The sequence below is a fragment of the Odocoileus virginianus genome, chromosome 2 (genome assembly GCF_023699985.2).
Source record: "Odocoileus virginianus isolate 20LAN1187 ecotype Illinois chromosome 2, Ovbor_1.2, whole genome shotgun sequence".
Classification (NCBI taxonomy): Eukaryota; Metazoa; Chordata; class Mammalia; order Artiodactyla; family Cervidae; genus Odocoileus; species Odocoileus virginianus.
The window spans coordinates 68,854,040-68,877,772 of record NC_069675.1 but is presented as its reverse complement, the minus strand read 5'-3'; the positions used below and the strand labels follow the sequence as shown (position 1 = coordinate 68,877,772).

The 23,733-nt window shown below is 53.2% G+C and overlaps 1 protein-coding gene across 3 annotated transcripts; it reads left to right on the top strand.

The window, feature by feature from the left end:
* The first annotated feature begins 98 nt into the window (after window positions 1-98).
* On the top strand, window positions 99-21,702 carry CAD (carbamoyl-phosphate synthetase 2, aspartate transcarbamylase, and dihydroorotase). Of its 3 annotated transcripts, XM_020886268.2 has the most exons (45): window positions 99-366; window positions 602-741; window positions 2,564-2,693; window positions 3,423-3,565; window positions 3,726-3,867; window positions 4,055-4,226; window positions 4,404-4,589; window positions 4,760-4,872; window positions 5,192-5,337; window positions 5,591-5,722; window positions 5,848-6,081; window positions 6,207-6,428; window positions 6,626-6,814; window positions 7,042-7,166; window positions 7,360-7,490; window positions 10,186-10,298; window positions 10,529-10,773; window positions 10,990-11,236; window positions 11,584-11,682; window positions 11,872-12,096; window positions 12,183-12,365; window positions 12,554-12,772; window positions 13,038-13,205; window positions 13,789-13,971; window positions 14,123-14,227; window positions 14,670-14,909; window positions 15,157-15,238; window positions 15,508-15,674; window positions 15,818-15,982; window positions 16,125-16,256; window positions 16,446-16,647; window positions 16,994-17,184; window positions 17,331-17,471; window positions 17,652-17,753; window positions 18,118-18,214; window positions 18,480-18,530; window positions 18,819-18,863; window positions 18,976-19,145; window positions 19,256-19,330; window positions 19,844-20,056; window positions 20,234-20,359; window positions 20,576-20,731; window positions 20,832-20,933; window positions 21,113-21,207; window positions 21,319-21,702. In XM_020886268.2, the coding sequence occupies exons 1-45, from the start codon at window positions 285-287 to the stop codon at window positions 21,419-21,421; spliced, it is 6,729 nt and encodes a 2,242-aa protein (XP_020741927.1). In that variant the 5' UTR covers window positions 99-284; the 3' UTR covers window positions 21,422-21,702. The 3 variants fall into 3 exon arrangements, with proteins under 3 accessions (XP_020741927.1, XP_020741928.1, XP_070306372.1); XM_020886269.2 differs by lacking the exon at window positions 18,480-18,530; XM_070450271.1 differs by lacking the exons at window positions 19,256-19,330; window positions 19,844-20,056; window positions 20,234-20,359; ... (2 more) ...; window positions 21,113-21,207; window positions 21,319-21,702 and having other exon boundaries at window positions 18,480-18,541; window positions 18,976-19,062.
* The last annotated feature ends 2,031 nt before the right edge of the window (window positions 21,703-23,733 follow it).

Here is a 23,733-nt window from a genome sequence, read left to right as displayed (position 1 = left end):
CGCTTGGTAAGAGGTGACCCAACCCGCTAGCCGCCCTGGCCCCGCCCCTCACGCTCCCGGCCCCGCCCCTCACGCCGCCAGCTGCTTGCGCCGCCGCAGTCTGCCGCGGTCCAGAGCTCCTGGGCTCCTGCGCGGCTTACACAGCGCTTGGCTCTAGACAGCGGCGCGGCGAGCCACGTGGATCGACTCTGGGCGCGCAGTCCTCTGGTGGTTCTAGCATCGACTGGGACTTGCTGCGCTTTCCCTCTTCTCTGTGATCACCCCCGCCTCTGAGCTTCGTTCCCATGGCCGCCCTGGTGTTGGAGGACGGGTCGGTCCTGCGGGGCCAGCCCTTTGGGGCCGCTGTGTCGACTGCCGGGGAAGTGGGTAAGCAAGTCCGGGCTGGCTGCCGACCTCATCTGCCTCTCTGATGCCCCTCTCTGCCCAGCCTACTCTGCTCAGACCCCGCCATTTTCCCGCCTGCACACCCCCTCCCCCGCCATTCCCTAGCCTGCTCCCCCCCACCTTCCCGTATCCCTACGGCCCAAGGGGATTCTCATCGCTCTGGGCAGTGCTCCGAAGGATGCCCTGCCTAAGCCCCAGCTCTGCCTCTTTCTTGCAGTGTTTCAAACCGGTATGGTCGGCTACCCCGAGGCTCTGACTGACCCGTCCTACAAAGCACAGATCTTAGTGCTGACATACCCCCTGATCGGTAACTACGGCATCCCCCTAGATGAAGTGGATGAGTTCGGGCTCAGCAAGGTAGCCAACACCAATGCTTGTTCTACATTCCTTTTCGAATCAGTAGCTATTAACTGTTAGTGAAGACACTGCCATTCCGATAGTCATTCTGGAGAAAGCTGATACACACTGAAGTGCTAGACAGGCCCTGTGCGCGACTTGTTAGGTGCCTTGAGAGGCACAAAGTGCTGGACCAAGCCAGAGTCTGAGCTCCGATGAGATTTTTGTGATGAGAGGTAAGCTTTAAGAGTGTATAATTTAATGGGAAAGAAATTGGAATACAGGGTCACACCCTTCTCAGTGATAGTAAGTCCAAGTTTCCCTACCAAACCAATTAAGCTGATTATCATCTAAACCTGCTTTACTTACCTTGCCTCATTTTTTACCACTTTTCAGTAGAGTTCTTAACATGTAGATAAGAAAACAGTGTCCTTCTCAGTGAAGTTTTTCCTGTTCCTCTTCTGGAATTTGGAAACTAAGTTGCCCTCTGAGAGTTCAAGTAAAAAAACAAACCAAAACAAGTTCATCTTAGTCACCATAGCCTCAGTGCAGTATTCCTCAAAACTCATTTTATTCTGATACTAGGCTTACTGAGACTTTAATTCTTCATATGCTTTCACCACTCACCCTGACACTTGGGAGAAGAAACTCTAGGTAATAGACATGCCTGTTATTCCGGAAAGAACCACTCCTCATCACGACCTATGAATTCACTGTGTTCTAGTTTATGATGCATTATCTTGGTTAATTTACATCAGTCTTCAGCTCTGTCAACTCTAGATACAATGTCAAAGTTGAGTTTATACACTTGCAAAGTTGAGGCCCTGACAGAACCAAGATGAGTAAAGCCTCCAGGAGCCACAAACCCACCACTGATGCTTTTGCAGCATATATGCCGTAAATGTATGTCCAAGTGCAGATTCGACCATCTAGCCATGGAGGCTTCTGCCAGACTAGCCTTCACATCCCTAAAGAACAATCTCAACATTCATCTTTCTTAAACCTTCTACCACAAAGCAGATGTAATTTAAATATGCCACTTCCTCCCCAGTAAACAGCCTGTTTCTCTGCTTAGTTATTATAAGCTTCTGTATTGAGTAACAAAGATGTTGCTTTTAAAAATGATAATCCCTTATGGAGGGGGTGTAATAATCATGCCTAATATTCTACCCTGAGTCTTTATTTTTATTAAGGTGCTATGCCCCTTCCTGTTCTGTACTGTTGTTATCACACTCTGAGAATATGATCTTGTTATCTACACTACCTTAATTTTCTGCTTCCCTGAGTAGCAAATTAACATCCTGAAGACAAGACCTTGTCTATTCATGCTCATGCTTGCCCCCCAGCATCTGTTACAATACCTGGCGTGCAGTGGGCCCTCTGTAAACTTCATTAACTATCATATGTCAGGTATCTTGCTCTTGAGTTCAAAATTCTCTGATGAAGACAAATGAACACATTGGTAATACAATGTAAATAACAAGACAAGTGGAAGTAAAAGTGAACTTAAATGAATTCTAAGGAGGCACAGCTGCAGTGGGTGAGAATAGGGGTGACTTCATGGAAAAGGAGATTTAAAAAAAGGGAGGGAAAGGCAAATGTCCTTTCAGTTATCACTGTCATATCAGTGCCATCAGGCCCCCCAGGCCCCTGTGTTCAGTGTTTCACGTGGGAGGCAGCATTGGTGATAAAAGGCAGAAGCATGAGGTACTTGGCTTGTTAAAGGAATGACAGGTCATTCACTGTGGCTGAAGTACAGGGTCCATGGCCCTCCAATGGGAAAAGATGGCTCGGGGAGTTATGTGGCCCTGGGCTCCTCACCGTCTCCTCCTTCCATCGACAGTGGTTTGAATCCTCGGGGATCCACGTGGCAGGACTGGTGGTGGGAGAGTGCTGTCCCACACCCAGCCACTGGAGTGCCACCTGCACTCTGCACGAGTGGCTGCAACAGCATGGCATACCTGGCCTGCAAGGTATGGTGCAAGCATTCCTGGGTCTGGAGGGAACATGGGTACCCAGGTGGAAAGAATTAAGAGAAGTTCTCTGTGGACCCTTGGGACTTGAGTCCAGGGTTTTGTGATATAATGTACCTGATTTGAAAGGTTTAGACTGGGGGAAGGAACTGAGCTCTCACTCAGATGGGAAATTTCAAGCATGCAAAAGGAGAGAATAGGATAATGAATCCCCAGTTTCATCAACTCAGGGCTAAACTTATTTCATCACCACTACTACAACTTCTGGATTATTTTGGAGCAAATCTCAGATATAATATTGTTTCATCTTCCGAGAGTTCAATATCTATAAAAAAAGAACCCTTGTAAAAACACGATGACAATAACACTACCATACCTTTAAAAAATTAACAGTAATTTCTTAATATCAAATATCCAGGGAGTGTTTAAAATTTTTCCAGTTTTCTAAATTTTTTTTTAAACCTGTTTGATAATATTCCTGTATTGTCATTTAGCCTGTTCTTTTGTCCCTTGGTATTACCTTCTGTAAACAGATCTGGGGTGGTGGTTCAATTCAAATGTGATACTTGGAGGCAAGAATACTTCATGGTGGGGTCGTTCTGGAAGGACAGCCCAGGATTTTGATGCCCAGAGGACAGCTGTGGGTGACTCAGGCTCTAGAATTGAAGTCTTAACTTCCTGCATGACTGCACTGGGGAAGTGATCTCTCAGAGTCTGCTGTTTCAACAGGAGTGGACACTCGGGAGCTGACTAAGAAGCTGCGAGAGCAAGGGTCTCTGCTGGGCAAGTTGGTCCAGGATGGGACAGAACCTTCAACCCTGCCCTTCTTGGACCCCAATGCCCGCCCCCTGGTGCCGGAGGTTTCCACTAAGGTATAGAGAGAGTCGAAGAGTGTTTCATGCTAAGCACAGTAGTTACACTGTGTCCAGACTGGTTGTAAACACTTGAGGGAGAACTGGAAAAGGCCTCCAGAGTACAGGTTGTGGGCATATTATACCTACTATTCACAGCTGTCAACCATTTACTCCTCAGGTTCCACGGGTATTCAATGCAGGGGGTACCCCTCGGATCCTTGCTTTGGACTGTGGCCTCAAGTACAATCAGGTCCGATGCTTGTGCCAACGTGGGGCAGAGGTCACTGTGGTACCCTGGGACCACGCGTTAGACAGTCAAGGTGAGTAGCTTGGGTCTGTACAAAGACCTCAGACAAGCAGCATGGGTGGAAGATCTGGCCCTCGGTCCAGCTGCTGAAAGTCAACGTGAGTTGCAGAGAAGAAGGGGGAGAAAAGGGCTTTTGCTCTAATGGTGTGTCTCTCTAGTTGAATTATGGATTTTAATATCATCTTTTCTGCCCACTCCAGAGTATGAGGGTCTCTTCCTGAGTAATGGCCCTGGTGACCCTGCTTCCTATCCCAGCTTGGTATCCACACTGAGCCGTGTTTTATCTGAACCAAACCCCCGACCTATCTTCGGGATCTGTCTGGGACACCAGCTGTTGGCCTTAGCCATTGGGGCCAAGACTTACAAGATGAGGTGGGGACACAAGGGATGGGGAGGCTTGGGAATGAGAATAGAATAGAGTTGGTGTTTATTAGTGTTGAAATTGGACTGGGGGCTGGTGAGAATCATGAGATCAGCCAGAGCTGGGTTTGGTGCAGGAGTGAAGGGAGGGTGAGAGGGGCCTGTGACTCAGGATGTTTCTGCCTCCAGATACGGGAACCGAGGCCATAACCAGCCATGCTTGCTGGTGGGCTCCGGGCGCTGCTTTCTAACATCCCAGAACCATGGATTTGCTGTGGAAACAGACTCACTGCCACCAAGCTGGCTTCCTCTCTTCACCAATGCCAATGATCACTCCAATGAAGGCATCGTACATGAGAGCCTGCCCTTCTTCAGGTGAGCCCACGTGGTTCTGGCACAATGCCTGGATCTCTGTAGCTCTAAAGCCCACTGAGACTTGAAGATCAAAAAAGAAATCACAGCAGTGGGCCTCAGTTAGCCTTGCCACTACCCACCTTTGAGACCCAGTGACAATGGCAGTTTTCACCATCCCCTCTCTTCAACAGTGTCCAGTTTCACCCAGAGCATCAAGCTGGCCCTTCAGATATGGAACTTCTTTTTGACATTTTTCTGGAAACTGTGAAAGAAGCTACAGCTGGGAACCCTGGGGGCCAGACAGGTAAGCACTTGAGTAGATATAGGTTGGGGCTCTAAGAACAGGCTCCAGGGTGGGCATAAGATGAATGTGCCTCAGGAAACTGAGAGGTGTTTGGGAGGTTAGACAGGAGGTGTGGGAAGGCAACCAAGCCAAAGTGATTCATTCATGCTTCTTCCATTCAAAGGAACTCCAGAGTCACAAGTCCGGGTTCCTGGTCCTGCCTCTGCCACTCATTAGAGGCATGACTTGTTCTGGTTTCTTCCGTAAAGTGAGGAGTTAATCTAGATGATCTCTCAGGTCTTGTTCAACTCTAATGTATTGTCTTTCTTTGCTTCCATAGTTCGAGAGCGGCTGGCTGAGCGCCTCTGTCTTCCTGGGATTCCCACCCCAGGCTCTGGGCTTACAGCACCACGAAAGGTTCTGATTCTGGGCTCTGGGGGCCTCTCCATCGGCCAGGCTGGCGAGTTTGACTACTCAGGCTCTCAGGTAAAGTGTGTCCATTGCTGCCTCTCTGGGTGTGTGGCCTTCAGGATGAATAGGGCTTAGGCATGAACATTGGTTGTAGGGAAGAAGTGACCCAAGCGAACTGGGGAATACAGAGAAAGGTGAGAAGTCAGTTATTAGGGACTGAGAGTCCAGGAAAGGGAGAAAAGTCCAGAAAGAGGAAGAGAAATGCTGGTCTGAGACCAAAAGTCTTGCTTCTCTAGTCGAGGCTGATATGCCACCTTTATCCCCTTAGGCGATCAAGGCCCTGAAGGAGGAAAACATTCAGACCTTGCTGATCAACCCTAACATCGCTACCGTGCAGACCTCACAGGGGCTGGCGGACAAGGTCTATTTCCTCCCCATAACACCTCACTACGTAACCCAGGTATGACTCAGGCGAGGCTGGACTGCAGAGAGGATCCACATGGGCCAGGCGATCCTGTGTCAATTCTGTGATCCGCTCCCTAACCCCAGGGTCTCAATGCCTGTTACTCCTCCCTCCTCCCCCAGGTGATACGTAATGAGCGCCCAGATGGTGTGTTACTGACTTTTGGGGGCCAAACAGCTCTGAACTGTGGTGTGGAGCTGACCAAGGCTGGGGTGCTCGCTCGGTACGGAGTCCGGGTCCTGGGCACACCTGTGGAGACCATTGAGTTGACTGAGGATCGGCGTGCCTTCGCCTCCAGGATGGCAGAGATCGGAGAGCACGTGGCCCCCAGCGAGGCAGCGAATTCTCTTGAGCAGGTTCAAGGGCTGGTGGGGGTAGATAGGTGGCGTTTCCTTGACAGCATATTTTCTCTGGGCCCAGGAGCCCTCTGCACAACATGCAGTCAAGACCTAATCTGTTTATTCATCTGTGCTCATTGCAGGCCCAGGCAGCTGCTGAGAGACTGGGGTACCCTGTGCTGGTGCGTGCAGCCTATGCCTTGGGTGGCCTGGGCTCTGGCTTTGCCTCTAACAAAGAGGAGCTGTCTGCTCTCGTGGCCCCAGCTTTTGCCCATACTAGCCAAGTGCTGGTAGACAAGTCCCTGAAAGGATGGAAGGAGATTGAGTATGAGGTGGTGAGAGACGCCTATGGCAACTGTGTCACGGTGAGTGATGGGGGAGAGGCAGTGGTGTAAGGGAGCGTGAGCTGTTGTAAGAGCCCGGGCAGGGCTGAGTCTTTGAGAGTTCGGTGTCCTCACACCCAGGATGAGCGCGTCTCCAGAGGCAATAGGACCCTGGGATGCAGCCTCCTGCCCCTCCTTACTCCCTATGGCAGTGACCTCATGGGCCCCTCCCTTCACAGGTGTGTAACATGGAGAACCTAGACCCGCTGGGTATCCACACCGGGGAGTCCATTGTGGTGGCTCCAAGCCAGACGCTAAATGACAGGGAGTACCAGCTACTGAGGCAGACAGCCATCAAGGTGACTCAGCACCTCGGAATCGTCGGGGAGTGCAATGTGCAGTACGCCCTGAACCCTGAGTCTGAGCAGGTGAGACTCCAGGCCGTGGGGCTGATACTCTAGCTGCTAGAGCACCGTCTGTAATTTGGGGGCCTCTAGGCCAAGAAGCCTTTTAACCCTCCAGACACTGGAGCAGAAGCTAGGATTATTTTTGATAGGATTGGGGCTTTATTGTCCTGCCTTTCTGAGACCTCTCCTTTCTGAGGCCTGCTAGGCCAGTTATCTAGTCACTCTATCTTTGTTCTTTGGCTTTGCAGTACTACATCATTGAAGTGAATGCCAGGCTCTCTCGCAGCTCTGCCCTAGCCAGTAAGGCCACAGGCTACCCACTGGCCTATGTGGCAGCCAAGCTGGCTTTAGGCATCCCTCTGCCAGAACTCAGGTACAGGGATTGGGAAGAGATGGGGTGGGGGGTGGGGGTGAGATCATGGGAGCTGGAAAAAATAAAAACGTTTATGGGACAAGGAATAGGAAAAGGACATTGGCCTGGGTGTGGGTAGGAGAACACTATCTGCAAGCTCACCAGATACATCTTCTTCTCTGTCCTCCTGGCAACCCCACCTGATGGCCCTCAGGAACTCGGTGACAGGCGGAACGGCAGCCTTTGAACCCAGTCTGGATTACTGTGTGGTGAAGATTCCTCGCTGGGACCTCAGCAAGTTCCTCCGCGTCAGCACAAAGATTGGGAGCTGCATGAAAAGCGTGGGTGAGAGACACATCCCAAGAGACCCCTCCCCAGATCACCTCACGGGGTCCCACACGTCCCAAGAACCTAGAATGTTATACAGTCAGCTCCCTGGCATGTCCTTTCAGCTCTTGTATGAGCAGCTTCTTGTGAGCGGTTTCTCAGAACTAATAGGGACAGTTCCAACTAAGATAGCGGTTCTCCCCAGGGGCGAGGATCCAAGGCATCTGGAAATCCATACACACGCTGCCTCCACTCCCCAGATGGCATGTCAGAAATCTTGGAATGGGGTGATAGCCATCAGACTCTTAACTCTTGTGTTACAAATGAGTAAGCAGGTACCCACAGAAGGAAAGTGTCTGGCTGAGTAGAGGGCAGAGCCAAGAGCTGAAAACTGGATCTATTGCTAGTTGCATGTTCCTCTGTTACACTGTGTTACCTTTCATGGGTGAGACCAGTTCCATGAAACTCCACCTACAGTGTTTCATAGCATTTTGCCTTTGGCCTTATCCCCAGGCTGTTAAGGCCAATGACAATTTGTTCTTCATGCTTGTTTAAATACCAGTGTTTCAAGGAAATGACTGCTGTTTACTGTGAACTCTTCTAAGGCCAAGTCAGCACAGTGGCAGCCATGCCAAGTGTATCTTCTCTGGGCACTTCCTGCCATGGTCACTAAATTAAATTTTAAAAAAATAATAACAATTAATTGATCTGATGGTGCTGGGTCTTAGTTGCAGCATGCAGGGTCTTTCTTTAGTTGTAGCATGCAAACTCTGTTGCATCACATGGGATCTCTAGTTCCCTGACCAGGGGTCAAACCAAGGCCCCTGCATTGGGAGCATGGAGTCTTAACTACTGGACCACTGGGGAAGTCCCTCAAATGTTTTTCAATACAATGTTTAAGATCAGAGCAGGATGTAAGAGAAATTTCATAGAAACAGAGACAATTAGTAATGAATGGATATGATCAGCCTCTCGGCAGTGTTAAGAATGCTGTAATTGAGTTAGTACGCTTCCTTACAGTGACCCTTTAAGTTCCCTTAGTTTGTCCTCCACAACATTTCTACTAAAACAAGCATGTGCATGTACCAAGCTGCCACCAGCTAAGAATAATAGCTTTTTACTGTGCTCCAAATTTCCATTAACAGCAATAGTAGCCTTTAAACTTGTATGTCTAAGCTCAGATATTAGTTGATTTTTAGAAATCTTACAAAACTGCCAAGTTGTTCCTTCTGGAGATGAATTTCTGTTATGTGAAAATTATAATAAACATGGGAACGAAGCCATAAATTGTAGCTAAGAGAAGTGGATTGAAAATAGGACAATCAAAAAGATTGATTCCTAGATGAGAGATTTAAGTATTTTACATCTGAGTATTCTTGGAATTTGATATTCTTTGGTAACTTTTTGTAACTTTTATTATACAAGTAAGATGCATGAACCATTGAGAAATTAGAAAAGGTAGTTTTACCAAAGAAGAGTAATCACCTATAGTCATCACACAGACATTAATTTGGGGATTTATATGATTCCAGGATTTTTCTAGGCTTGCATGTGAGTGCATTGGGTTTCTCTTTTACCCAGGGTAAAAACTTTTATAATATAACCACATTACAAAGAAATTGAACAAAATTGCTCATCCTCTTCCTTAACACTACCAGTACCAGCTTGAAGTTTTTGAAATTTTTTTTAAAGAAACATATTAGAATTGTAAATAGAAAAATACATTTGGTAAGAGAGATTTGAAGACTCTAGGGTAAATTGTCAGAGGACATGAACAAACTTTATCAGTAAGCAGGCCTGGGTGTAGGGGGGAAGTTTCCTCTTAATAGTAGTTAGAAGAAATCTAGTTAAAATGAGAGAATTATTTTTACTTGTTGGCAAAAGTTGTTTTAAATGATTATACACACTTCTTAAAAGATTGGTTAAATTTATATTGGGTTGGCCGAAAGCTTCATTCAGCATTTTCATAATAGCTTATGGAAAAAGCTAAACAAACATTTTGGCCAACCCAATACTTTGTATTATAAAGCACAAACTTCTACAAAGCAGTTAATGCTTATCAAGGGCCAGAAAACTTACCTTGCCTATGCACTTCTGAAAATATATCCTCAGAAGATAAACTAAATCCCAGACAGCATTACCACCTTATTTACAGCATGAACACTTCAAAGCTAAATGTCCTTCAGTGAGTGAGCAGTCACTTTATGGTAAATCACACAAGAGTTAAACTGCTGGTAACAAAGTCACACACTAATGTGGGAAAAGCTTACAATGAGGGGAAAAGCAGGATAAATGTTTATGTAAACTATAATCTTGTATAAAACATTTGGAAGAAGTACTCTAGAGTGGTAGTTGGAAATATGATTAACCCTGAGTGGATTCAAAGAGTAATGGGATCATCTTACTACCCAGACTTTCAAAAAGTTTTAAAGTGTGAGCCAGATCCCAGATTACATCATCACAATGTGAATAAAGGAAACCAAATAAATGGATAACCATCAGTGATTGGGCCTCTGTGATTGTTTCAATATCCACATGAAAATGGTAGGGATAAAAAGCTGCAAGTGTAAGATTCTCAATGAAACAACGTAAATCCCACCACTGTGGCCTTGAGAACCTCCCAGAGATTTGACGACAATTCTCCCAGAACTACCGACATTCTGGGCATCACCAGTGCCCCCTGGCCCTCAATCCTCACATCATATTTCTCCAGGTGAAGTCATGGGCATTGGGCGTTCTTTTGAGGAGGCCTTCCAGAAGGCTCTGCGCATGGTGGATGAGAACTGCGTGGGCTTTGATCACACGGTCAAGCCCGTCAGTGATATGGTAAGTGTACCCGTGACAGCACTCAAAATGTACCCTGCTTCTTCTCTGTGTCCCCGGCCCCCAAGCTTGTTACCAGTAATACTAGCACCAGTCACTAGTGGACTTTTCTGTGTTTTCACTTTGCTGAGAATTCTGTGGTTTCATTTCTCTTTATTATGGGGATGTATCATTAGACTTGTTTCTATAGGTGAGGAAACTGAAGCTTAGCTTGTCTGCCCTCTCCCCATTAGGAGTTGGAGACTCCAACAGACAAGCGCATCTTCGTGGTGGCAGCAGCCCTGTGGGCTGGCTACTCAGTGGATCGCCTGTATGAACTCACTCGCATCGACCGCTGGTTCTTGCACCGGATGAAGCGGATCATAGCACACACCCAGCTGCTGGAGCAACACCGTGGACAACCTTTGCCCCCAGACCTGCTGCATCAGGCCAAGCGCCTTGGCTTCTCAGACAAGCAGATTGCCCTCGCAGTCCTCAGGTCAGGGATGGTGGGAGGACCTCAGGCTGAGAATCTGGGGCAGAAAACCTTTGTACTCCTGAGGGGCCCTCAGGAGGAAAAGTGTGGAGGGGGGGTGTTGGAGGCCACTGCCCTTCATCCCTGGGATTTTCCTCTCTGATCCCTCCCTTGATCTCTGCCCTCTGCTGAGGCCATTCCCCACTCCCATGGTCTATATTTCTGACCCTTCTCCTTTAGCACAGAGCTGGCTGTTCGCAAGCTGCGTCAGGAACTAGGGATCTGCCCAGCAGTGAAGCAAATTGACACAGTTGCAGCTGAGTGGCCGGCCCAGACAAATTACTTGTACCTGACATACTGGGGCACCACCCATGACCTCAGCTTTCGAACACCTCATGTCCTGGTCCTTGGCTCTGGCGTCTACCGTATCGGCTCCAGCGTCGAGTTTGACTGGTGTGCTGTGGGCTGCATCCAGCAGCTCCGAAAGGTCTCCTAGCTCATCTTTCATATGGTTCCCTCTGCTGTACTGATCAACTTCCGCAGCCGCCTTCCACCCATACTCGATCCTGGCGCTTTCTATTCATTGCTGTGCCTCACATCTATCATAGGGCTTTAATGGGGTTGGGGGGCCCTTAGGCCGTCCTGTGCCCTACGTGTGGTTCCTCTCCAGAACTCCATGTCTACTTTTCCAGTACCTTCCCTCCTGAGGCAGGCGTCCTGTACAGCTATTTCAGAGACAGCCAAGGCAGTACTTTCTGAAGTAGGGACTTGGGCTTCCTTTCCTCATGCTATCCACCCACCTGATTGCTGAATATCCTTCCCCTCCTATTGCAGATGGGGTATAAGACCATCATGGTGAACTACAACCCAGAGACAGTCAGCACCGACTACGACATGTGTGACCGACTCTACTTTGATGAAATCTCTTTTGAGGTGAGATGGGTGAAGGCTGCCTGTGAGCCTGGGTGGCCCGTCAAGTAGGAGTGGCTGGCAAACCTCAGACTCTTTGGAACTTGTGAGGTTTGAGGGGGTTTGGGTGAAGGATGAAGGGCGGTGAGCAAGAAGGCTCAGGCCCCTGACCCTATCTGTTAACCACCACCTGTTTCTCCTCCTTTACTGCAGGTGGTGATGGACATCTATGAGCTGGAGAACCCTGAAGGTGTGATCCTGTCCATGGGTGGGCAGCTGCCCAACAACATGGCCATGGCTTTGCATCGGCAGCAGTGTCGGGTTCTGGGCACCTCCCCAGAAGCCATTGACTCAGCTGAGAACCGTTTTAAGTTCTCCCGGCTCCTGGACACCATTGGTATCAGCCAGCCTCAGTGGAGGGAGCTCAGTGACCTAGAGGTGGGCTGAGGCCTGGGTGGGGGCTGGAGGCCAGATGGCATCATGGGTGAGTGCGTGCAACACAGCTAAGCTCCCTGTGCCCTTAGTCTGCTCGCCAGTTTTGCCAGACCGTGGGGTACCCCTGTGTCGTGCGCCCCTCCTATGTGCTAAGCGGTGCTGCTATGAACGTGGCCTACACCGATGGGGACTTGGAGCGTTTCTTGAGCAGTGCAGCAGCTGTCTCCAAGGAGCACCCCGTGGTCATCTCCAAGTTCATCCAGGAGGCCAAGGTGGGAGGCTGCAGATGAGTCTCTGAAAGCAGTCTTTCAGCCACGGAGGCGACTCCCCTGTCTCTGATCTGGGAAGGACGGGTTGTGCCAGGGCTCTTAAAAGCAGGGAAGCTTCCTGTAGGGGCAAGTGAGAAAAGGAAATAGCCCTTGCTGTTCACCATCTTGCCCTGTGCACATTGCCCCAATAGGAGATTGACGTGGATGCTGTGGCTTGTGATGGTGTGGTGGCAGCTATTGCCATCTCTGAACACGTGGAGAACGCAGGTGTGCATTCAGGTGATGCCACACTGGTGACCCCACCACAGGACATCACTGCCAAAACTCTGGAGCGGATCAAAGCCATTGTGCATGCCGTGGGCCAGGAGCTTCAAGTCACAGGACCCTTCAATCTGCAGCTCATTGCCAAGGTAATGAGATGGGGCTACAGAAAGGGACCTGAGGACCGTGGCGCCTCTTTGTTCTGTGCTGGCCACTGTGCTGGGGAACCCTCATTGGGGGAGGAGAGCTGGAGGGGTGGGGTCACATCTCAGGCCCACAATGTTTGTGACAGTCAACCTGCCCCCTGTCCTGGGTTGATGACCCACAGAACGATGAGTGAGGGGAAGACCCGATTCAGTGGGGTGGTGTCACAAGCCCACTTGCAGAAGGCCTGACCAATCTCTGTCTGCCCAGGACGACCAGCTGAAAGTCATTGAATGCAACGTGCGTGTGTCTCGCTCCTTCCCCTTCGTCTCCAAGACACTAGGTGTGGACCTAGTAGCCTTGGCGACACGGGTCATCATGGGGGAAGAAGTGGAGCCTGTGGGACTCATGACTGGCTCTGGAGTTGTGGGGGTAAAGGTAAGGAAGACTGAAGCCCCAGGTTAGCGGTCAGCAGGGAGGCAGATAGCAGGAGGGAGTTCACCTGCTGCCCGAGCTCTATGTCCATTGCCGTATAAAGCAAGCACCTCCTGTGGGCAAGGCCTTGCTGGGTGGTCAGGGCAACAAGATGGCCCTCCTCCCTGAGGAGCGTCCACTCTAGTGATGGGAGGCAAGAGATGTCGGGTCCCAAACAGCTTGTTTCTAGAATAGCATGTGATAAACCTGCAGAGTAGAGACCAAAATGAAATGCTCAAGGAGGTGCCATTTCCATAGAGGGTGACCAGGGAAGGTTCAAGAAAAGAGGTGGTGTTTGGACTGAGCCTTGGAGTGTAGTCAAGATTTGAGATTTGCCGAGCTTGTTGAGGAATATTCCAAGGCTGGGGAGTAGCCTCGTGGAGGCCAAGGGAAGCGCAAGCATGTTTGAGAAGTAGCCAGCGATTGGCGGGTTCATGTAGGGCAGCACAGGGAAGGCTCACCCTGTCTGGAGAAGGCTGAGAGAGGGGATCATTGCCACCCCTCCTGGTGCAGGGATGTGGGCTGCTTTCACCTCCTGCTCCCTCAGGTGCCCCAGTTCTCATTCTCCCGCCTGGCGGGTGCTGACGTGGTGCTGGGTGTGGAGATGACCAGTACTGGGGAAGTGGCCGGCTTTGGGGAGAGCCGCTGTGAGGCCTACCTCAAGGCCATGCTCAGCACTGGTTTTAAGATCCCCAAGAAGAACATTTTGCTGACCATTGGCAGCTATAAGGTAAGAACCCACATGGGGGGTAGTAGGGTAGAGGGTAGGGTGGGCCCTGAAGAGGTCAGAGGGGGCAGGTACAGATGGCCATGGCTCCCTGGGCCAGGGCTAACTTGAAGTGGAGGACAGGAGAAACACAACCTCATCCTCCCTTCTTCAGAACAAAAGTGAGTTGCTCCCAACTGTGAGGCTGCTGGAGAGCCTGGGTTACAGCCTCTATGCCAGCCTGGGCACCGCTGACTTCTACACAGAGCATGGCGTCAAGGTATGGGGTGCCCCCCCCAACCCTGCCACTGCCCACCCTGAGATGTGAGAGCACGTGGGATTCTCTCCCTGTTTCCCTGCTTTCCATATCATTGTATGAATCGTCTGTTCCACGTAGAACAGTAGAGTATACAGAAAATGAGAGAAAAAAATCCCTCGTGATCTCTCCACCACTGTTAACATTCTGGCATATTTCCTTCCATAATTTCCTCTCTCTGTGTATTGTGTGAGCTCCATATTGCAGACTCCTTGGTAACCATAGTGTAGAGATTTTCCGGTCAAGAAAAATGCTTTGCCTGCAGCAAAGTGAAATGACCTGGTCCCCCTCCTGTGGGTCCTCAGTTTCTTCCTCATGGGCTCCTGGGCCACCTCCCCTGCCTTCAGGCTGGCCCCCTGACCCCCTGCCAGGCTTAGGTTGCTCTGGTCTTATCTCTGGGCCACAGGTGACGGCTGTGGACTGGCATTTTGAAGAGGCAGTGGATGGAGAGTGCCCACCACAGCGAAGCATCTTGGAGCAGCTCGCTGAGAAAAACTTTGAGCTCGTGATTAACCTGTCTATGCGTGGGGCCGGGGGCCGGCGTCTTTCTTCCTTCGTTACCAAGGGCTACCGCACGCGGCGCCTGGCCGCTGACTTCTCCGTACCCCTCATCATTGATATCAAGTGCACCAAACTGTTTGTGGAGGTAACTGAGACCCCGGGCACTGGGACTGGGGCAGCCAGTGTCAGCAAGGGAGGAGGCAGAAGTGAGCATGCTCTGGGGCTGGGGAATCTCTGCATGGAGTGGCCTCGCTAGTCATCAGGCTTTGTGGCTGCAAACAGAGAAGATAGATGTAGAGAGTCAGAAGCCTGGTTTATGGGAAAACCCAAGCCCCATCTGCAGCTCCCAGGCTGCCCTTCAATCTTTGCTGACCCTGATTTTTCACCTGCAGGCACTGGGACAGATCGGACCAGCCCCTCCTTTGAAGGTGCACGTTGACTGCATGACCTCCCAGAAGCTCGTGCGGCTACCTGGTAAGTGCATCTCGGGAGAGAACCTGGCTCCTGGACACCAGTAGGGGCTGCTGTGAAGGACGGCCATGGGGCCCATTCCACCCTGGGCTGTTCAGAGTGGGAAGGGCCCAGAATCTTCCTCACTCTTAGCTCTTTATTCTCCATCCGCGATGCCCCTGACTGAGAGCTTCGCCACCTCTCACTGGTGTCAGTCGCTGCTTGTTTTCCTACCTTGATGCCCTTCGAGTCTCTGACTCTCCCTCCAACCTGCTGCCTGTGTGTTCTCCCAGGATTGATCGACGTCCATGTGCACCTGCGGGAACCAGGGGGGACACACAAGGAGGACTTCGCCTCGGGCACAGCTGCTGCCCTGGCTGGGGGTGTCACCATGGTGTGTGCCATGCCTAATACCCGGCCCCCCATCACCGACGCCCCTGCCCTGGCCCTGGCGCAGAAGGTGAGCCCCAGTCCTGCTTCCTGGTGACCCACATCCCCCACCTCCCTGTACCCTGCTCCTTCTACCCCTCCCCAGGGGCCAGGCCATGTGAGCCAGGCTGGCACAGGTGCTGATGGGCCCTATCTCGAATGTATTCCTTCCAGCTGGCAGAGGCCAGCGCCCGCTGTGACTATGCCTTATTCCTCGGAGCCTCGTCAGAAAATGCAGGGACCCTGGGCACCGTGGCTGGGTCTGCTGCGGGGCTGAAGCTCTACCTCAACGAGACCTTCTCTGAACTGCGGCTGGACAGTGTGGTCCAGTGGATGGAGGTAGGGGGTGGGCGGGGGAGGGGCCAGCCAGCCAGTACCCCTGGTGTGAGGGCCCCCTCACAGCAGGCTTCGGCAGTGCGGGTCAGGAGCCCTGCAAGGGCTCGGGCACTGCAGGGTCCCAGAACCTTCTTCCTGTCCCCAGCACTTCGAGACATGGCCCTCCCACCTCCCCATCGTGGCCCACGCTGAGCGGCAGAGTGTCGCAGCCATCCTCATGGTGGCCCAGCTGACCCAGCGCTCGGTGCACATCTGTCACGTGGCACGGAAGGAGGAGGTGAGAGCCCCAAAGGTGCCCCAGTGGCTTTCCCAGTGACTCCAGGTGATCAGGATGGTCCTTGGGGGCAGGGGCGGCTCAGCACGCCTGCCCCGTGACTTTCCAGGAGGGGAGGTTGGCTGCAGGAACTGTGCAGGTCAGGGCCTTGAGGGATGCCCCCCTCCTCGAGGTCTCCCTGCTCTCCCCCAGATCCTGCTGATTAAAGCAGCAAAGGCGCAGGGGCTGCCGGTGACCTGTGAGGTGGCACCCCACCATCTGTTCCTGAGCCGTGATGACCTGGAGCGTCTGGGGCCCGGGAAAGGGGAGGTTCGGCCCGAGCTTGGCTCCCGGGAAGACGTAGAAGCCCTGTGGGAGAACATGGCCGTCATCGACTGCTTTGCCTCCGACCATGGTGAGAGGGCCCGGGACGTACCCCCTGGCCCAGGGGATCTGGGTCAGGACCTTGGGCTCCATGATGCCTGGGCTTGGTCTAGGTGGGACTCCAACCAAGTTCCTGGTCTGTCATAGGCGCTTGATAGGTATTTACTGAGAGAACGAATGAGCAAACGAGGAAACAGTAAATGAGAGTGTCTGGGTGGAAGGTGTGGACCCTGAAGATGGTGGCAGTCCCAGCTTCCCTGTCTTCAGATTCCCAGGAAAAGCTAGAGTCGGGGTTGCTGGCGAGGCCCTTCCTGGTGGCGTGTGTGACTCCCCAGGCGTGGAGGCCACTGTTCTGAGGGTGGTGCTCTCTCCCCCAGCCCCCCACACTGTGGAGGAGAAGTGTGGGCCCCGGCCTCCCCCTGGCTTCCCGGGGCTGGAGACCATGCTGCCCCTGCTGCTGACGGCAGTGAGTGAGGGCCGGCTCAGCCTGGACGACGTGCTGCAGCGACTGCACCACAACCCTCGGCGCATCTTCCACCTGCCCCCCCAAGAGGACACCTATGTGGAGGTGTGGGGTGGGGCTGGGGGCAGGCGGGGCTCTTCTGACCCCCCTCAGGAGGACATCTATGTGGAGGGGTGGGGCCAGGGGCGGGTGGGCATCTCCAGTCCTGGGCACGTTGCGCCCGTGCCCAGCATGACCCATGACTCTGGCAGGTGGATCTGGAGCACGAATGGACAGTCCCCAGCCACATGCCCTTCTCCAAGGCCCACTGGACACCCTTTGAAGGGCAGAAGGTGAAGGGCACCGTCCGCCGTGTGGTCCTGCGCGGGGAGGTGGCCTATATTGATGGGCAGGTACGTGTGTGGCCCAGGCCTGGGCAGTTGTGACCTACTGGGTGCCGTTCTCTTCACCCCAGCAGGTCTGCATGGTCCCACTACCCCTCCAGGCACAGTTCCCCAGGGCATCTTTTCTGCTTGCCAGCTTCCACCTCTTGCCTGCCTGGCTCACTTGCCCTCCCTGCCTTCTGTCCACAGGTGCTGGTGCCACCGGGCTATGGACAGGACGTCCGCAAGTGGCCACAGGGTGCTGTTCCGCAGCTCACGCCCTCGGCCCCGGCTGCCAGTGAGCTAACCACGGTAGTTTTCAGGGCTGGGTGGCGGGCATGGGGGTATAGTCAGGGGCATGTATAAACAGCACAAACGTTTTAATTGATGGTTCAAGGGCAATGGAAGGTCCATCACTTAACAGTTAAAATCCTCACCACCTACCCTGTCTACTGCAAATTAACTCTTATTTAGGAGGCTTCCTGTGGGAAATACTAATCCATTAACCCAACCAGAGAGAAATCTCGAAGAGGCCAGTGGGCCCACCCCCACTGGGGGCAGCTCATTGAGAGAGCAGGTTGAGGGGACATGATGGAGTGGACAGGAGGCAGTTTGGCTTTTCTTGAGGGACTGAAGTTGAGGAGGGTCATGTCACTACCCGGTGTTCTCTCTCCAGACCCCGGAGAGGCCCCGCCGGAGTGGCCCAGCACTCCCCGACGGCCGCTTCCACCTACCTCCCCGGATCCACCGAGCCTCTGACCCAGGTTTGCCGGGTAAGAGAAAGATCCTGTGACTCAGAGGGTGGGGCCGCCTGGACCTAGACATGTGTAGGGATAGGCTCCTCTTCCCTGAAGTGTCCCAGGTGGCCCGAGTTTGGGGGCTCTTTGGCCTCAGAGCTATTCCAGTCCCTCCATCCATTTCCCTCATCCTTCCTACTGCCCCAATCCTCGTCTGACCCCCTGTGCCTAAATCAGCCCACCCAGTGTGAGGTAGGCATCCCTCAGCCTCTTCTCACAGGCCCTTTTTTGTCATGGGCAGCTGTGTTCCTCCGCCCGGGAGCTGGGACCCCATGGGGCAGCAGAGCGTGGGGTAAAATCCAGGTTGTCGGTTGCTGTGGGCCTGGCCGCCCCCCTTGCCTAGGATCCCTTTGCCAGCTGGGAGGGTCCCGGGAGGGCACCGCTGATCACACCCAACAGCCCCCGTGGGAAATCATGGGTCCATGCCCAGGGCTGCCACCCTTGCCCTCAGCTAACCTCCTGCCGCTACCGTGGTGTGAACTGGTTTAACACAGACACTGTAATCTAGAGTCCCGGGAAGCCGGGGCTCTTCACACACCCCAGGTGCAGGTTTACATCTGTCCTGTCGCCCTGTTTGTAGCTGAGGAGCCAAAGGAGAAGACCTCCCGGAAGGCAGCTGAGCCAGGTGAGAGACTGCCCTGAGCACACACTTGCTCACCTTTGGGGACCTCTCTGATCTGGCCTGGGTAGGAGGAGCCCTCTGACCAGACTCTTCTGCCACGCCCCTCACTCTGCAGAGCTGATGGGAACCCTTGATGGCATCTGCTACCCTCCACCACCAGTACCTAGACAGGCGTCACCCCAGAACCTGGGGACCCCTGGCCTGCTGCACCCCCAGACCTCACCCCTGCTGCACTCACTAGTGGGCCAACATATCCTGTCCGTCCAGCAGTTCACCAAGGATCAGGTGCCTGGGGGAGGGAGGAGGGGGCCACCCGGAGCTGTGAGGATCTGGAGAGCTGGGGCCAGGAGCCCTGGGGTCCACACCCTTTCCAGCTGACTCGGGATCTTTCTCAGATGTCTCACCTGTTCAACGTGGCACACACACTGCGCATGATGGTACAGAAGGAGCGGAGCCTCGACATCCTCAAGGTCAGGGTCAGGGCTGTGGGCTGAGGATACAGGCCCAGTGGGCAGGGCTCCATAAGTAGTCAGAGGGGTCTCCCTCCCCCACCTTGGGTTCCCCCATGGGAGTCCACACCCTCCATAGGTAAGCCCTGGTCTGATGTGCTGCTCTAGGCCGCCTCCGTGGTGGCCTTCCTCTGATAAGTATGCAGCTGACCTGTGAGCCCTGAGTGCCAGCACACAGGCCCAGTAACCCAGTCCGTTGGTTGATACTGATGTCTTTGTGGAAGAGAACTGGGTATTTCCTCTCCCAGAGAACAAATGTCTCATTCAGACGCTTAACAGTAGCTTTTTGGAGGCAGACCTTTAGCTCACAGGAACACATTGTTGGAGATGCCGGGGCTCCAACGGGTCACAGGGAGGTTTTGGGGAAGGGTTTTCTTGGCACCCCTCTAGCACATGTTGATGAAGCAGGCAGCAGCCCACGTGCTCCCCAGGATGGACACAGCTACACACACACACATGCATCTTGCCTGCTAGGGGAAGGTGATGGCCTCCATGTTCTACGAGGTGAGCACGCGGACCAGCAGCTCCTTTGCAGCAGCCATGGCCCGGCTCGGGGGCGCCGTGCTCAGCTTCTCCGAAGCCACGTCCTCCGTCCAGAAGGGCGAGTCTTTGGCTGACTCTGTGCAGACCATGAGCTGCTATGCCGACGTCGTCGTGCTGCGGCACCCCCAGCCCGGGGCGGTGGAGGTGAGGCCGGCCTCTGCGCCAGCGAGGGATCGACTGGGCAGGACCCACAGACACTTCCTGTAACTGCAGGGCTCAGGTGGCGCCAGATGGGTGAGGGGACCCAGGAGAAGTGGGACTGCGGCGGGGAGTGGGGGTCCCTGAGACTCAGAATTCTCCTTCCTTGTCCCCGTGTCACAGCTGGCAGCCAAGCACTGCCGGAGACCAGTGATCAACGCAGGGGACGGAGTTGGAGAGCACCCTACCCAGGCCTTGCTGGACATCTTCACCATCCGGGAGGAGCTTGGGACGGTCAATGGCATGACAGTAAGGGTGCAGGCAGGGCTCGGAGGCCTGCCCTGGGACAGTCAGGAGAGGGAGGCAGGTGGGAAGCAGTTTCTGCATTTCAGGGCCTGTTGCATCAAGGAGGCCTCCATTCTGGTCCTGAGGCTGAAAGCTTCAAAATGGGGGTGGGGGAGTGCTCTGTCTGGGGGCCCTCCTGGTGACGGGCTGCCCCCCCACCCCCATCCGTTCCCTGCCCAGATCACGATGGTGGGCGACCTGAAGCATGGCCGCACGGTGCATTCGCTGGCCTGCCTGCTCACCCAGTACCGCGTCAGCCTGCGCTACGTGGCGCCTCCTAGCCTGCGCATGCCCTCTGACGTGCGGGCCTTCGTGGCCTCCCGTGGCACCAAGCAGGTCAGGCCCTGGGAGGCCTCCCGTGAAGGGGTGGGGAGGGACCTGGCTTGGGCGGTCAGTGCCGGCACCATGCTCACCCGGGCAGGGCCTCACCATCTAGGAGGAATTCGAGAGCATCGAGGAGGCGCTGCCGGACACCGACGTGCTCTACATGACGCGCATCCAGAAGGAGCGCTTCGGCTCCACCCAGGAGTATGAAGCAGTAAGTGCGAAGCGGGGAGGAGCAGCCCGGAGTTTAGCTGCTGGCATTCCAGACTAGCAGCCAGGACGGCTGGGCCCCTCGGTTGTGATAACTGCCTCCGGGGACTGGCGGTAGGGGCCCAGGCTCTATGTAGCCACCATGGCCCTGAGGTGCTTACGAGGGCTCCTCCCTTCCCACAGTGCTTTGGCCAGTTCATCCTCACTCCGCACATCATGACCCGGGCCAAGAAGAAGATGGTGGTGATGCACCCAATGCCCCGTGTCAATGAGATCAGGTGATCTGGCATCAAGATTGGGGCTGTGCTTAGGGGCATGGGGGCGGGGGCCTGCACTCAGTCCAGTTCAGGCTGTCTTGGGCCGGGCAGTAACTCTTCCTTCTCTTGCAGTGTGGAGGTGGACTCAGATCCCCGAGCTGCCTACTTCCGCCAGGCAGAGAACGGCATGTACATCCGCATGGCTCTGTTGGCCACTGTGCTGGGCCGCTTCTAGGCCCCGACCCCTCAGCCTCTGCTCAGGCCCAGCTGCTGGGGATGGGATCTCGTGCCCTCCACAGAGGCTGCACCCTTAGTTGCTGCTCTGGGGCATCCAGATAGGCCTTGTGCTCAGATGCACACATGTGGGGACCACGCTTCAGACACTGGACTGGACTGGAGCTATCTAGCATGGAGGTGGGGCCGCAGGGGTTGGGGCCCAATCAGCCCGTCTCCCTTCTTGCACCTCAAATCTGTATAGTTACTTTTCTACTGACTTAATAAAGCAGCTGAGCTGCCTCTGCTTCTTGCTTCCTTGAGTGTATCCTGGCTTTAGCAGAGGATGCTAAGTCCAATAGGCAGAGCTTTTTTCTAGAAAATGAGAAGAGTTTCTCAAATACAAGAGCACCTTGCTGGGCAAGCCCCTGTTCTGGTCAGGGGAGCAGGCAGGCCCCAATTTTCAGAGTGGTGGCCCTTGGAGGTTCTGGGCAGGAACACACCATTCTCTCTGTACTGCTGAGGCCTGTTTTCCACTGATCCACGTCTGGCCCTCCTTCCTCCATTCAGGTGCGTGAGTCATGGGGAATGGAGTGCTGAGCATCTGGGCCCTGATGGTGAGGTTCATTCTCCTCTAGGCCAGCGGTCCCCAACCTTCTTGGCACCAGGGACCACCGATTTCATGGAAGACAATTTTCCTATAGTGGGGGGTGGAGGGGTGGGGACAGTTTCAGGATGATTCAAGCATATTACATTTATTGTGTACTTTAATGCCATCAGTCAAGAAGGTACTGGTCCATGACCAGGAGTCTGGGAGCCCCTGCTGAAAGCCTTTATTCTCCTCTGCTCTGGTCAGTCCTGTCCTCAGGGGCTCAGGTGACCACTGCATCCTCAGAACCTCAGCTGCCATCCCTGGGAGGAGCACCACACACACACACACACCCCAACCTCCAACCCCAGCCCACCCCCACAACCTACTCTCCCTGGGAGACCGCTTCGCTGGATTTTTTAGGCTGGACTAGGTCAGGGGCGCTGAGGCACCCTTTGCCTGGGGAACCCTGAGCTAGGCGGGTTGGGGAAGTGTGTGAACTATTCCAATCCATGAACTTCAGTAGCATTAGAGAAATTTCTGGATCCAACAGACTCACTTAGCACCCTCTGGGTACAAAGCACCATGTGCAGTAGGAGTATAAGGACAAACAAGGTAGTTAATCACCCTCAACTTTGAGGCCTCTTAGATAGTGAGGCATCCAATGACTTCTACAGATTGAGTTGGCACATGATGGTCCAAACTGCTCTAATGTTCAGGAAGAACCTGCTTTGGGAAAAGAGCTGTTAGCAAGTTTCAGAGATGGGAAATGGAGACAGAACTCATTTTTTGAAAACTTAGCACAAGCAGGAATTTTTCCACCTTCTCATGTAATCCTATGCTAAACTTTCAACCATTTACAGATGCAGACATGCTTAGAAAAGGTGGTTTGGCCAAAGTCACATCGCTTGTAGTCATATGTCAGGACCACTTGACTTCAAACCCACTTTTCTAATAAAAAGGAAAAAGTTATTTCAGGCTTCCAGGGCATCCAAAGGCAATAGGAGAGACAAGTCACACAAATCGAAACTCCCAGAGAACAACTCTAAGGCATGTGTGGCAAGCTGGTTCTCAGAAGAGAGACCAGCCCAGGTGTCCTGCAGTCAGAAAGGCCCACAGAGCTGGGGTTCGGGCTGGTTCCTGAGGAGGGGCAAGCTTTGGCAGGTGGATGGGAGGAGGGTGAAGAATCTTACTTTCTTGAATGTAGCAGTGGCAGTTCAGTGTCTGCAGCACGGTCAGAGAATGTACTGGGCCCAGCAGAACCTTTCTGCTCTGTACTGTGAAGAGTCGAGAGTCTGATGAGCCACACTGAGAGGTTTGCAGGTAGATTCCCACAGAAATAGGAGTTTATAGCCATGGGCACTGTTTGAAGAAGGATGGGACTGGATATAACACCATCTGCTTATCTGGGGCACTGAGCTGTCTCCAGTCCCCCTAATGTTAACCCTTCCCAGGCTCTTCAAACCCCTGACCTGACAAGTTCTCCCTCGGGTACCTGGAGGACCTGGTTGGTTGGAAAGGAGAGTATCCATTTTAGAATGCTTCTACTCCTTTCGAGAACTTCAGTTACCCTTTGTAGGCTATTCGGACAAATCAGAGGTTATTTTCCCAAGTACTGGGGACTCTGTCACACACAGATTCCCACGACTCAGTGCAGCTCATCCTCAGTAGAAGCAGTGTTTGCTGCCAAGCGGCACACACATTCCACTAAGCGCTAAGTGGTGGAGGTGTTCAGCTCAAAGCTG